The sequence below is a fragment of the Ixodes scapularis genome, unplaced genomic scaffold (assembly GCF_016920785.2).
Source record: "Ixodes scapularis isolate PalLabHiFi unplaced genomic scaffold, ASM1692078v2 PGA_scaffold5__190_contigs__length_132052651, whole genome shotgun sequence".
Lineage (NCBI taxonomy): Eukaryota > Metazoa > Arthropoda > Arachnida > Ixodida > Ixodidae > Ixodes > Ixodes scapularis.
Genome location: NW_024609880.1, coordinates 35,637,128 through 35,652,802, shown reverse-complemented (window position 1 = coordinate 35,652,802; position 15,675 = coordinate 35,637,128). Strand labels below are relative to the sequence as shown.

At 44.5% G+C, this 15,675-nt stretch overlaps 1 protein-coding gene across 2 annotated transcripts in view; it reads right to left on the bottom strand.

Annotated features, from left to right (window-relative positions):
- The window catches only part of LOC8038802 (IQCJ-SCHIP1 readthrough transcript protein), a 104,123-nt gene extending 90,930 nt beyond the window's left edge, over window positions 1-13,193 (bottom strand). The window contains exons 1-2 of one of the 2 annotated variants that reach the window (XM_029982769.4): window positions 13,119-13,193; window positions 9,641-9,720 (exon numbers count right to left, since the gene is read on the bottom strand). In XM_029982769.4, the coding sequence (XP_029838629.2) occupies window positions 9,641-9,700 (60 nt within the window). In that variant the 5' untranslated portion in view covers window positions 9,701-9,720; window positions 13,119-13,193. The remainder of the gene's footprint in view (window positions 1-9,640; window positions 9,721-13,118) is intronic. The other variant, XM_029982770.4, reaches the window with a different exon arrangement.
- Between the last annotated feature and the right edge of the window lie 2,482 nt (window positions 13,194-15,675).

Genomic DNA, 15,675 nt, shown 5'->3' with positions numbered 1-15,675 from the left:
AAACCCCACGCGATCGATGAAGCACATTCTAAACCAGTGCTTTCAATTTAGCGAGTGTTCGGCGAACCGCGACTGTAAATGAGAAAAACCGAAAAGGAGAGGCTAACTCCGGAAGTAGTTTTAAAAGTCAATTTTTTTTTATACTGAGCTTTAGAAAGAGCAAAAAAAAATTCTAATGAAGTTTTAATGGGGCACAGAAGGAGCAAGATTTGCAGACGTAGAAACGGCGCAATAATAAAGGAAACACAAGAAAACCTTGTGTTTCAGCAGCGCCACCCAGGAATAAAATAAATGGAACAACACCCCTGCTGAAAACGTGCTTAGTCTAAAGAATACCAGATTGATTTTTTTTTTGTGTAATAAAGGGCAGTGCTGATTTTTTATTTGTTGAACATTGAATTCCCAAAGTTTGGGAATTCAATGCCCAATGTTTGGGAGTTCCCTGTTTTGCTTTAATGGCTTTATAAAAGCCCAATCACAATCAATCGCGCCAGTGGGGTTAACGTGCACTCAATTAAAGGGGCCGTGCAAAGATATTAGATAGGAATGTTTTTCACTTTTCACGAGCCTTACTGCAACAGGTGGGACCCAATTATACTCTCATGCAACGCCATTAACTAATGCCCTACTTACACGAGCGCTCGCAAGTGTCGTTGAGCCAACGAGGCTCGGCATTTCCGAAGTGTCATTGGTACATAGGCCTAACGACCTCAGTTGAGCTACACCTCATGTGACCAGCAAAAAAAAAAAAAAAAAAAAAAAAACCCAACATATATTTTAAAGAGATTGTCCGGTGATATCCGGAAGTTACCAAGTTTTGGCGCTCGTCATGTAGAGAGGGACTAAATATAATCGTATGCCATATTTATTTCATTAAAGGACACCTCAGCATTCGGTAAACCAATTATGGGCATCAATGCGAAACTTTACGCCCAATTTCGCAAGTATACATGGCTGGTCCTGTCGTGACGGCACATCAAGCATTGTAACGAGAGTCGTGGGCGTTGACTTATTCCCGGTTTTCATCAAAATGGTTCATGATATGTACAAAGATCATCGTCGTAGAATTGAGCTTACCTCACTACCGTAAATCTTGTTTTTCTTGGAACGAAGTTATTTCACTCAGACAGAAATCAAAACCTGAGGTGGCTTTTTTTGCCTGAGGTTACGTCAGAGCTTCCTCTGTTGCAAACGAAAACGCTGTTGCAGTTTGAGCCAGTCGGGTTCTGCCTAAAATTGAATTACTTGTGCGGAGGAGGATTAAAATTTGAATATTGTGCGGATGAAATTCCGAAAAGCAATTACTACGTAGTTTATTGTTTTCTAAAAGATAAAATTTGATCGGACAATCCATTAAAGGACACAAAAGTAAAAATCAGAAACACCTTTCTTTTTTTTTTAGAAACGTTTTTTGCTCGTGTTACATCATACTTGTCTATTTCTACCACAGTTAAAACCAAAACGAAAATATAAACGCTTCAAACAAAGGCGAATGGAGAGGACGTAGAAGGAGCCGCGTGGCCATTGCATCAACGATGGCCACGTGCGAGGCGCTCGTAATAGCGCCGGCTTCCGCGGCGTATTAGAACAGAGGCTGCGATCGTTATTAATCTACTCCAACCCTTAGACGTACACCCTCTAACAATATTCGATACCACGATTGTGCGTGGATGCCTCCCCCTGCGTTCCGAATCATCAATCACGTCGATAACGCTGGCCGTCGGTGATGCACAAGGAGGTCATAGTGGGCAGGAGGTGGCGTCCGTATTCTCCATACATAGAGCGAAGTGTAACGGAAGTAAGCATGGCCACGAAATGTCCCCTGAGTCTCTCGGCTATTAAAACAATAATTTTGCCAAGTTTTTTTACTAGGTTGCCTGTTTTTTATTAATGTATCAAATAAACTCCTTCGCGAATAGAAAACTCAGTTAACGGACGCCGCCATGAAGGTATACGGCAAACATCTGCGTTGCCATGACATCGCCGTTGCAACGTGGTTGTTTTCCCCTTATTTTCCTAGCGGCGTCCACCGAATCTGAGTAGAATAGGTTAGATCTGAAGCCCCACAGTAACCTGACCAGTAGGACGTCGTCGTGCATAGGGACGCTGTCGACACCGTGCTGGGAGCGTCGTCTTGAGCGAGTCGTCGTATCGCGGCTCTGGAAAGCGAGCGTGTCGGTCTTCGTATGCGCACGAGAGCTGAGAATGGCACTGCGGGTTGAGAAAGTCTTCCAAGCCCTGCTTCCAGCAGGTGTTTGTATCCCTCCGCCCTGATAAGAACGAGGGTTCTCACTGAAATTTTATTTGGAGCGCCGGTCGCATCAAAGGCCAGCCGCTACAGCGAGCAGACGAAGCAGACCGCGGGCATGAAGCGGACGTAGCGTAAGCCTAACGCAGTCGACCGAGCGGCGAGCAGACGGTGGGAGTTTGGATGAGAGCGCGTCGGTGCGCGAGGCAGTCGGGGATTGAGTTCTTTAACTTCTTTTTCCGGCGTCGGTGGGCCTGACGTCATGTCTGGACCTGCCCTATTTAAACGTGCTTGGCGATGCAGCAGACGCCGTCATCTTGTCCTCCGTTGACAAAGGTCACTTGGGCCATTTGAGGCAGGCGAGTTCACTTCGGCTCCTTGCATTTTTCGCTAAATTTAGCGGGAGAAATTAACGTCACGTGACCTAACTTAACGTGACACATACACCAGGTGGATGAATAAACGTTACGTGTCCTATACGTTATTTCAGTTTCCCCGCTAGATTTAGTGGGAATATTCACGTAACGTAAACACCAATCCAGTTTTCCCGGTCAAGTTTATGGTTAAATTTATGTCACGTAACATAAACACCAATCCAGTTTCCATATTGAATTTAGCGAGGAAAATTGACGTCTGTGGCCCGATGTGACATGACCTACATAACAATTAATTTATCCGCTAAAGTTTAACGGGAAAATGTGTCACGTGACACAAACAATTCCTCTCTTCGATCTTCTCCTCCCTTTCCCTTCCCTTTCTTTTCCCATCTCTCCATCCGCCTATAGAGTCTTTACTCCCGGAACGACTTTTAAGGTTTTTAAATAAAGTGAAGCCACCAAAAGTGGAACCGCAAATATCCCCGTGAAGTTCAGCGGGAAAATGACGTCACGTGGTTTGATGTCACGCGACGTACAGACAAATTTAGCTTTCCCGCTTAATTAAGCGAGAAAATTGATACGTGATTGGCCGAATATTTTTCCTCTAAACACACTGGGGAAAATGACGACACACGGCTTGATGTCATGTGACCTACACAAAAAGAAAAAATGTTTCCAGTAAATTTAGCGGGAAAGTTTACACGTGACCGGCCACAGCCCGTCATTTCCCATACGGATCTTGCACGAGACTATGATGTCATTCTACTTCCGGTTCAAAAATCTCGCAGGAACCCACCGGAATTCATGTTGGAGGCATTCGTCGCGGTTATTGTGTGTTTTGTGTGTTTTGGGGCAGTGTTCACGCTGTAGTTTTTCCGCTCACTTGATGTTTAAAATGGTCGGTTGCGCCATAATAATTGTTTCAGCAGTAAAAGTCGGCGACAATATAGAGCTACAACCAACATTATTCTCTTAAAGGGAAGCTGAAACACTTCTTGAAAAAAACGAGTTAGAGGTGAATTCTGGCGTATTTTTATCCCGTGAATCTGAACATCACTTTTGTTTTCCCTGAAGATGCAACTAAAAGCGAGAAAAAGCGAAAAAACATTCGACCAGTCGTGACGTCATACTAGGATATTTGGGCCGCCAAGCGCGTGTCGCTCGTGTGTTGAGCGCGTGCAACGCAAGCTTGCCAGGTATATTTCCCCGCACTGACACCAGTCGTGACGTCTCTTTCTGACCTTTCTGAAAATAGGAAGAGTGCGCGTGCATAGCTTTGACAGGCGCTGAAGATGCGCGAGAGCAGATATTCTGAGGGCTCCTAGTGTGACGTCACGCCCCGGGAAGGAGGGGCTTCGGCAGTACTTTAAAAATTAATTTCTGAAGCCTCCGTGCACCAAATTGAAAAATAATCTTGATATTCCTCATCCAGGAGGTAGAATGAAGGCCATTGAAATGTTTTTTCTCAAATAGAGAACCGCTTCAGTTTCCCTTTAATATTTTTTTCTTTTTTTTAGAATTTTGGTTTTAGTTAGGAATTAGGACAAGGAGATGTTCGAGCAATAGGTTCGCCGGTGTCATGAATGACTCCGACGGAGACGCCGGCAATATCTCGCCAGAAAAGTTCGTACCAACTAAGGGTTTGTTAACTGCACTACTTATCGTGAGGAACCTGTTTGTGTTTGAATAGAACAAGTAAAGAAGACGAAATTCCTTGCGCGACAGCTGCAGTCTCCTCTGTTGAGCCAGTCAAAAAGTTGGAAGATCGGCTACAGTGCCAGCAAGGTTTGCACAATATCCGCCAATGATCTTACGTGTAGGTGGCGGCACTAATTTTCTTGTTAGTCGCCTCAAATAATTAGCAGACGATGCATTTTTGCTGTCCGACAGCACTCTTGCTATAGGTGTTCAAGATCAAAGCGGTGGCACCTCACGCGCGCATTCAAGTACCGTCCGAGGATGTTAAAACAGGTCAGCTTATTATGACCTGTGTTCCATGGGCTGCTCGCTCCAAATTTGCTCTATAATCAAACGCGAGCGAGGCAAACTCCAGGGCACTACGGCACTCTGCTGCCACAATAAGACGCCGAATGCCTCCAGTGTGGCGCCAAAAGACCGATGGCAGGCGACCATGTTGGTTTCGATTTCGACGCTAATAAGAAGTTACGTCAGGTGCAAGAAGCCTATACTCTCTAGACACAGGCGGACCCGACGGAGGAAGTCAATGGGTCAATGAGTGAATGGGGTGAAGAGGAGTGGAGGGACCTGGAGGCGCAGCTCGAGAGGAAATTCCTGGAGGTTGCTGTACACCTTTACCACAAGGGGGCAGCCATCTTGAATGTCTTTACTTCTGGCATGCGGTAGAACATCGTTTTGATCTCTCCACGCCGCTGGAAGGTGTTTACGAAAAATGCGTGATTGTCTCACATTGTTTTCTGCTTCCCCTATATTTTTTCGCATATTCCAGGTTTCAATGTTTTATTATTTTTTTTCGTCCCGCATACAAGATAAATAACCCACGTGACTAAGAATGACAGGAAATAGAAAGCGTCTATAGCGCTTAAGCAAGAACGTTTTAGGTAGCAGCACAGTTGCAGGGCAATTTGGGATGCATTTCTACTGTCGACCAAAAAATTTAAACACTCGCTCCTAAAATACTGCATTTCATGCATTTATTGGACTTTAAAAATAAAGGTCGCTGCCAAATTTTTTTCTTTCTTTTTTCTTCATGTTAACGGGATTAGTCACCGACAACTTAAGAAACGAAGGGCGTGGCCAGGCCCGAGCATCTCATTATCGCTAGGCAGCCAATGAGGTTGCGGCATTCGACAATAAGAACGCCGAAAAACCAGTCAGGAACCAAGAATCCTGAAGATAATGTCATGCCTTTCAAATTCCTAGACTGTTCTCTGACTATGCCGAGCGCAAAGTTCGTCTGCTTTTTTTGCAGGGGTTATGGTGACGTCAGAACACCGAGCTTTGATTGGCTCCGACTGGAGCCTAGTGGGTAGACCTGAAGGCAGGTTTCTTTTAGTTCTACCCATTGCTCTTCAACCGAAGCGAATCAGACCTTGGCGCTCTGACTTTACCGCAACCTCTGCAAAAAAAAAAGCAGATGGACTTCTCGTTCCTTCTCGATCTTGGAACGAGTTCCCGTAATAAGTTCCGGTGGTTCGGAAGGAACACCTTCCCGTTACGTTTCTAAGGTTGAAACGTGGCGTTAACCGTAACGTTACGTTTGCGTATTTTAAGGCGAAAGCATTAAATGTTCCATGAAGTGAAACTGGCGAAAAACGGGATTTAAATTTCCATTGGCTGAGCGAAGCAGCACCCAATTTCCCATTGGCCCATTCCCAATAGAAGACAAAGAAAAACACAACAACGCAGATGCCTCGCCACGGAAGCCAGCGGGTGGGCCCAAGGTCAAAGCGGGCGCGCTTCAGAAATAAAACACAAAGAAAAGCACAACAACGCAATGCTTCGTCACGGAAGCCGTCGTGAACCCGGCAGGGTTAACCGCGCCTGCGCAGTGGGGGAGCGTGGTGTCACCGCCGCAGCGCCGTGTGCGATAGGGAGACGTGGCGCGCTGCTTGTACGAATGCGCTGCGTGCAAGAATGCTTTCGCATTCCTACACGTAGGCAGTCTTTTAATGAGATATTCGGCTGGATACCCGGCGAATACTATAAAGCGAGAAAGTGAAAATTTCCACATTGAAGAACGCCTGGTGTCGCCACGATCACATTTGTTTTAGTTCTTTGTTCTCGACTATCTCTTGGACACTTCCTAAACCCTTGAAGTTGTAGGTTAAAATAGACGTCAATAAAAAGCCTAAATGCGTTGTACATTCGGATTAAAATACAAATGTACAGACAAAAAAGAGCAAACGTCTTTCCTCTTGCTGTTCCCTCGAAACATTTAACAAAATCTTGTTCCAGTTCCCCCAATGCAAGATGGAACGCTGCGTTCCTCCGTTCCAAAGACGTGTTCCAGGAGCGTGTTTCTTGGAACGCCGCTCCGTATACCACTCCTGCAGGGCCGGACGCAAGGTTTCAAAACTAACTGTCAGCTTATTGAACAGTTATGTTATTTTCTGAAACTTTCAGTCGGAAGACGGGGGCCCGTTCTTCGGTATATCTGGCGCCTTCATTTCTAGGTATTCGGGTGTTTCGTCGGTCGCAAAATTTCTCATTGGAAATTTACGATAATTGTATGTAGCTAATCATATCATGGCAAGCTTCGAAACATTGGCATCTAGTTCGTACCGCTAGCCCTACATTTTGGCATATATTGAGGATTCGGCAATGGGTAATTTAATTTTGCATGAAAAGAAAAATACTGTAAATGTTTTTATGGACACCCTCTGTTACATTATCCTGATTTCCTCCTACACGAAAAGAAATGATTTATCAATAACATCTCTACGTGTCACTAATACAAGACCGTCGTTTTCAGAAAAAAAAACAACAAAAAAACAACATATCAGGCGCAGAATACGAAGATGTCGTAGGCTTATCGATGTATCATTTTCCCATAATTAGCGTCTGCAAACAAGAATACTAATGTGTACCGTTTATGGTGAGTGCGGTGAAAAGTAAAAGTGTGCTGTTTTATTCTTGTTTTTTTTTTTTTGCTTTTTTGCGAGCATAAAGGCATTTTGTCTTACATAAGCGAACTTACGGGAGTCCGTCAAGTTACGCTACACTGTTTACTTACTTAAATTTGCACGGTAACTGATGTCCATGTTGGCCTAACACCCTGACGTTGCAGAAGACCCTGCAGCCATTGGTGACGCGAAAGTTAGCCGTTGCGCTTTTGTTGTCAGCCAGTGATAGTTGGAAATACATTCTCGGTACTTTTTTTTTTTTTTGGTTGCATAAGAGCACAATGAAATGTAAATATTCTTTGCTTCAAACGACAATCCCTAGGAAAGTGCATGGTTCAACTGCCGTTTTTAGATTCTTAATTTTTTTTCAATCTAATCTTTACATACTACCATGATTCGTATATCGCGGTGAGTTCAAACATAATTCCCACTATTTAATTCAGTTTTTTGTATTATTATTATCATTATAAAAGGAAAATGTTCCGGCTTTCTGTAAAAAAGTTTTTTTTTTTTTAATACGTTATATTTTGCGTACTTGCACCGCGGCAACACGCCGGTCATATCCTTTTACGCTTGTGTGCCTCGCATACGCTTGTGTGAGCAGGCTAGTGCAGATCTTCAGTGTAGTTTTTTTTATTATTCCTACGTTTCAGGGTTACTATGGATGTCATTTACCAGCTCGCCTGCGTTATTTTACCTTTCTTGACTGGGTGATGTTTACTGGACCTCGCCGTTGCTCTGCGCCAGCGAAGCTATGATGCTAGCCAACATCCAAGCTCCCAAAAAGTCACATAAAATAATAGATGCCCGCTGATGTTACATACAATTACCATGAGCCCTTCATGCCGTTGCAGAACGTGTCATACGTTAAGAAAGGTTTACGAGCCGTGTAAAAGCACACACCACTAACGCGTGGGTGCTCTTCTTGGGAGCATGAATTGTACAGGAAAACGCTACGGCTATTTAAACGTCGGCTATAATACCTTTAACTTGAAAAGAAAACGATACAATCTGAATCTTTACCTCGGTTGTTCTTCATTTTATTTCCTTGTTGAATAACGCAGCGGAACAACAAAGCTCGTGCGGACACTGAGCGTCGCTTTCACACGCAACAAACGGCCACAGCACCTTGCCAGTCGCCTCAAAGATGGCGTCAGAAGAATGGTTGGTGCCACGTCCGACAGATGGCGGGCGAATCTGAATAAGGTCTATTGCATCCGCGTCTTCTATAGTTCATCACTTGAATAATGGATTCGATTCATTTTTACATGGTAAATTGTTCCTGAACATCACTTGTATTGCGGAAATTGAATTTCAAACCCGCCTCTTTCTAGCAATATTGAGCACCAATCGGTCGAAATATAGTTGCTTTTGTGCAAGACAAATATTGTGTAAGCCTGTTTACCGGTTCAACACTAGAAGCATGCAAAAAAACTCATTGTCGACATATGTTTTTTTTTTTTTTTACCGTGACTAGAATTATTAGCGTAAAACTTGTAGCTTCGTCCATAGAAACAAGTTTTTTCGCAGACTTAATAAAAAAGCAGATGCCACATTTTAAAAACCGAGTTCAGACACAAAGAATTGCATTGTTGTAAATATTTGTGAATGTGCTCGGTCAGCAGTCGTAAAAAGAAAGAACAAATCCACCGGAGTCAATTTTTCTTAATTGTATTGGTCTTAGTTCATTTCTTTGGAAACGGAGGTTATGTTTCCTTCCGAGTTGGGCGGAGAGGATGCCTCGGATGCTCATGGGTGTGGCTCGGTACCTCTATGCGCGTCGACATGTAGCGTTCATTTGCATTAGTGATTGTACAGGTACGCCGGATGCATAAGTCACAGCTGCGCCTTCCTTTTCTTTTATTGCTAGACAAAATATGAATGATGTGGAGCTTTAGTATTATACTAATTGAGGTATTTAAGTTATTATATTTGCATTGCCGCAGCTACCTTTCTGCGTCATGTACGTTATACTCCCAAGTTTAAATTCGCTCATTGCTACAGTGAACTTCCCGCGGAATGCACATTGCTCATAAAATTGTAAGTTCATTTTTACCTCGTCTTGATTTAGACATGAACGGCCGTCGTTTTGACGCCCAATTGTGCAACATCGCCACAATGTGATGAGCATTAAAAAGGCCTCGTCCATAAATGACTTATCGTCTTATTAAAGTGATGAGATGTAGATTAAACTGTGAAGGCATACTACCCCCTCTGAATACAAAGGCATACAACAAAGCTGCCTATGCATTTGTCGCCGTATATTGTATTATCGTATGAACGTAAATTGTCGTGAAACATAAGCAGTATTCAGTGAGTTCGTAAGTAAGCATTGCACCACTGCTATGGATTCGATGGAGCAATTCTAGTCTAGCCTGTGGGCCATCGGATGTGAGACGCAATAGACTTACGTGTAGCGAGTAGGCGTAGCTTCCGGCCGACTCCCAGAGGGCCCCCAGGGGGTCCGCCATTAGCGAGGCCCCAAGGTGCTCTGAAACAAATAAAATTCGAATTGCAAAACGAGCTCAAACCTTCGGCGCTACGTACTTTTTTTTATGTAACAATTATTGATAATCCCATGGTAGTTTTACCGTATAAAACTGTTTTTGGTATTGTTGCTTCTCGTCCAGTTCACTTTTCCAAAAGAATAAAATTGTTTTCAGAGGTGGATTCGAGAAGTAATCAGGTAAAGCTCAGTAACTGTCTAAACAGTATAACGCAATAATGCACGAATTGGCAGATGTCGCTTAACAGTTCTAAGTATGTGTACATGTGCGTCACACGCAAGAAAACGCCCCTTGCTTTTAGCTACACCATCAACAACCATCCCTTAGAAACTGTCAACGAATACAAGTATCTCGGTGTTATACTCACGTCAAAACTCAATTGGAACAATCATGTAGCATGGATTGTGCAGAAAGCGATGGTGAAACTCTGGATCTTAAAAAGAAAACTAAGACACTGTACACCAAAAACAAAACTAGCAGCGTACAGCACCACCGTACGCCCTGTTCTGGAGTATGCTGACGTGGTATGGGATCCCACTTCCAAAATCAACGTAGACCGAATTGAGGGAGTTCAGAAGAAAGCACTACGATTTGCGTACAACGAATACAGAAGAAAAAGTTCAATTACAAAATTATACGACATATCAAAAATGCCTCGTCTTGAAACCCGTCGCAAAATAAACCGTCTCAAGCTTCTTTATACTATCGTGCACAACTCTTCGCGCATGTCATTCGAAAAGTACATGGACTACAACTCAAGCAGGCACACGCGCAATAAGCACTCGAAAACTATTGTGGTCCCTTTCTGTAGAACTGACTGTCTAAAAAATAGCTTTTTCACGCGAACAATCAATGACTGGAATAGTTTGCCTGAAAGTGTTACAGATGCAGCCACAGCGTCATCATTTGCAGCAATGATAGAACAACTTTTTTCGCGGTGACTGCAGACGGTATATTAGGTTATTATTGTTGCATGTTATTTTTTTTTTGTGTACACAATTGGAACCGTTTGCTCGAGAGTTGATTGTGTCAAGTGAATCGATGCCACTTTGTTTATTTATTTTTTACCATGATTAAACACTTTGTTTTTTGTTTTGATCGCCGATGATTTGTTAGGTATGCTTGCTGTGTGTTAGGTTATCGTGCTATTTTTGTTTGTGTCTGTCTATGCCCACCCCTGCCCTGGCTGCCAACAGGCGGCTGGCAGTATGTTCAAATAAATAAAAATAAAATAAAATAAAATGTAGGGGCCATTTGCAAATCAAGGTGAGTTTGTGTTTCCTCGGCTTAAACCCTTTGGAGATTACGCACGAGCTTCCAGAGCTAGGATCCCTGAGATTTCTGGACCTAAGATTGTCCTTTCAGCCCCGTCATGTCTGTTGGTCGTATGAGCCAAGAGGGAAAAAACCACTCCTCAATTATAATTCGGCGCATTCCAAATTGGTAAAGAGAGGCATAGTTAATCAGTGCTTCAAAAACTCTATTTTCAAGTCCTGCCCACATACAGGCCTAACAAGCTTCACAGGACAAGTATCTAGGATAGTAAGTGCGGGATATCCTTCACATATATTAACTTCAGTCGCCGAAAGTCTCCTTAAACAGATTAAAAAAGGTCAAATCACATCCGGCAAGCCACGCGAAAGATTCAGTAACCAGAGACCGGTAGTCATCCCCTACATTCATAACATTTCTCATAACCTGAAGAAGATTGGGAATCGCGCAAACATCGACGTAGTCTTTTCTGCCCCCATCAAACTATCAGGCCTTTGTAAAAAAGTTAACGCCATACCAAAAACTAATACCGTCTGCACTAAAAAGCATAAAACCCCATACATACCTTGCTCAGAAGGAGTGATTTATTCCTTTCCCCTATCATGCGGCAAACAATACATAGGACAAACTGGAAGATGTATTAACGACAGATTAAGGGAACACAACAACAACACCCGATTAGCTAACTCAGGACTTTTGGGCATTCACTGCCGTGACTGTGGGTGCGCCGCGGACTTCGAAAATAGCACCATAATCGCAAAGAACCATCATCAGTTAACTCGTGAGATAATAGAGGCAGCTCACATCATAAAAAGAAGTGACACCTGTGTTAGCAGTCCATCCATAACGCTAACGGAAAAAGAATTGTTTTTTCTCGATTCTCGAAGGTAATGTGCGATAGACATTGCTAATTGTTTTGTACAGAAGAGAATGAAGTGAGATGACAATTTTAAGACGGGTAAAAGAAAAACGAAAGAAGACGAAAATACAATTTGAGTTGAAAGTCAGCGCGACGTGAATGACCGTTTTTCTGGTGTGAGTGTGAGTGTGAGTTTGAGGGTGAGTGAATCTACTTAGCGCTTCTACCACAATTTCAAATCCCGATTTCGTGCTCTCTCGCAGATATAAATACCAGGAAAAAAAGAAACCATGCTACAAAAGACGGTGACTGGCTTTGACAGACGCCGTCAACGTTTGCATCGGCCACAAATACACGGAAGGAAACGCCGCATTTCCTCCACTGTTGACGCACTCTTTCGTACAATGTCGTCAATTTGGGAATCACGTCCTCGTAGCATCGTAACCGACAATTCGCTTTCGTAACCACCCGGCGTCACTAGCAGTGGCGTAACTTTGTAGTATATATGAAAACCCCGGGCCCATCCGAGTGGCCAACCGTCGTCGCCGCCTGTCTCGATCGAAACAGTGGTCGCCGAAATAGATACACAGCTGGCCATCGGCTGGTTAGCCATCTGAACCCCTATCAGAGAGTCGACGCGGACGGAAATCAAGCGTGAAACTCCGCAAAGAGAGAGAGAGAGGGAGAGAGAGTTTACCTTGTGTATACTCAACCTTAAATACCTTCTGAACGACGTCAATGAAAGCATATGTAAAAATGTATGAAGGAAGGGAGAAAAGGGTGCGTGGACGCGTTTTCGGGGTGCTATTTCAACATCATTTCAACGCATTCTGAGCTTCGACGCAAGTGGAACCCGTCTCTATAAAGTCGCGTGAAGTTTTGTCGAAGCTACCGATGAGGGTACGATAGCTTTAAAACTATTGTTGGAACATACGCGTTATGGGTTATTCAAGTTATGGCTAAGTGTGCGCGCTTCAAGGTTCAAGCCCGTACATAACTTGTGATCGTGAGTAAAAGAAGGGTTAATAGAGGTTAATTTGTACTATTTAGCACAACATAGACAGGGAATTAACGAAAAATACCGAGTGAGTAGCTAATGTATATCACTGCACCAATCATACAGAAAAGTGGTACTCCACTTTGTAGAAAGAATTTCTTTTTCCTGCCGTTTTGGGGAATTAAGTGTTACGGACTAAGGGGTCAACTCGAATAAAGGGTGCGGTACGATTGAGGAAATCAAAAGACGATCACCTCAGGCCGGGGCCAGAGCTCGCGTCCTCCGTGTCCACCGCCGACTGTATGGCTGGCAAGATGGAGGGCCAGTGTGCCTAGATTTGAAAATGTTTCCAATGACTCGATTGCGGTCACGTGGCTTGTTGGGCCGCGTTTGCAATACAAGCTGCGAGAAGGCGGCGGGAGCGTCGATCGTTCGCGAGCGGCTCAGAGCTTCGCTCATCCCTCTTCTCCGGCTATAATCCCCGCCACGCTAAAATGCACGCATGCACATAAGCAACTAACATGCGCAAGAGGCGTCCGCCATTAAATTGCAAACGCTTTCGTTGTTTTAGTTGACCCCTCTCTCATATATCGGTTCTCTATGGAGGGACTTCGACGCTGGCGCCATCTGGTGGCGGCGCCACTCCCCCGGGACGATGTTTCGATCGCGCGGTAGTCGTGGGCCGTGGCCACGCTCTATCGAGCGGTCGGCGCGGCGGGCGGTTGGTTGTGGATGCGTGCACACGAACATACACATACAGGCTCGCTTCAGGATGCTCCCGTTACAACGTGTCACAGAGATTTCGCTGTTCTTGTTGCCGATCGGCGCCCGAGTCAAACGTCAATTCGAGAAAGTCGTTCTTCGATCTACTATTGCGTGAACAGAGCGCAAGCTAAGGGCACGAGAACAACGTTTTAGGATGCAGTGAGGTTGCAAGGACGCTTTCGAAGCTACAGGTTTGTAGTTATCGCTTTGATAACAAGTATACTATTGATTATTTAATTGTCGCGGCTTAATACTGCATTTTCTGAACGGGTAGTTTAGTGGTTGAACAACTAACCCTGTCATAATGATTTAAACGTCTTAATTCCTACTTTTTTATTGAAATGCATTGTAGGCCTTCAGCGTAAAAACATACTTAAAATGAGAAAAATGGTATTTGATTTGCCGGACATTAAGATTTTGCAAGCAACAACTTTGTAGGGTCCAAAAAAGTACGCTATCCTTCTGTTAGAGTTCCTACCTCGTAGTTTTTGAAGTATTTGAAATCGGTAGTTTTAAAGGTCCAACCAGGTTCAAGTGCCGCAAGAGAACGAAATGTGTAGGCCAGTCAGACCATAACCGCTAAATACTCTTAAAAAGAAAAAAAAAACTGGCAATTTGTGTTATCGATTGAAGCCCGCGGTCACCGGCGTGTAAGCCTAGTACGCTACTGACTGAGCTACGGACCCAGCACGCAGGAGCAGGAGGAGCAAGAGCAGGTAGTGTGAGAAAGCGCGCGGTGTGGAGAGGGGTGCAAAGGGCAAGAAAGAGAAGGGCAAAAACAATTGGTGTTTAAAGAGCGCGCGGAACGAAGAGTGTAACGGGCAGGGATGCGCTTTTTCCATCTTATGGTTACCAGAAAAATTTAGCGGAAATGCTTTGTATCCCGGTGGTGCTGAAGGCAAGCGAGCGCAGCGTCATAAGGAAACAATGGAGTAACGTAATCTGTTTCCACACAAGATCCTGCCCTATAGGCACCAACTGCACTAAGAGCACCATCCACCCTAGGCAGTGGAAGAAGTGAAGGGTCCTCCTGCCCTGGCAGAATGACCAAATGTGCAATCAATTTTTTTCTAAAGTAGTAGTGATTCAAATACAGTAACATCTGCTTGCTGGTGATACTTAATATAAAGTATCATATTACTTAGATAACATTACTTCTTTAACATAACTTTGTAACATATAGACGCAACATATCTTTACAGGAAGTGCTTTCCGAGAAATCTTAGCGGGGATACCATAGATTGTGCAGTCTCGGAACATCCAAGAATCGATTTTTCCTTGTTGCAAGTTTCAACACAAGCCCCTTTGAATTTTTTTGGAAAACTTTTCTACAGAGTGGGATCGCTTCAACGTCATGTAATGTACCATTAAACATGCTATAATCCCCGAAAAGGTGAGGACGACAGGGAGCAGCTTCAGTTGTCTCGTCATCAGCGTGGGCTTCCTGCCTTGGACAACAATGCTTCGGCGTATCACGTATTTCGAGCGCGCGTTCGCAGCCAAAGCATGGCGGAAGGCTTGGAGCGGGTGCTAGAGGCCGGGCGCTCGAAAGACACACCCCCGATGTTCTCACACTGCCAGCTACTATAGTAATTATTAGAAGAGTACCCGTGAAAGGCGCCTAGTCTACGCCTTCGACCCCCACGCCACCATGCCCATTATTTCAAGACCGGTCCCCGGCGCAACGAAGATCGGGCAACTTACATGGATGTACCCCAAGAATCTACCCCAGTCCAGGTACCTTCGTCCACGCTTTGATCCATATGACCGAGCAGCCCCTGACTTTATCATTATCCGCGAGGCGTCAACATTCGACATCGAGCTAGAGGGAGGTGGCCAACCTTCCGGCCAACCATCACGACGCTCGTCTTCCACGTGGGGACTAGTGAGCTAGATAAGTTCGGCCCCGAACAGACGCTCCTCCGGTGCCGACGCCTGGTCACCAACACCCTCTGGGCCCGCTCGGAACTCCACAGGCTTGTGGTGTCTCTCGTGCTGCCGCGGCACAGGAATCGGTGCTTGGCGACATCAAACGACCGGTTCATC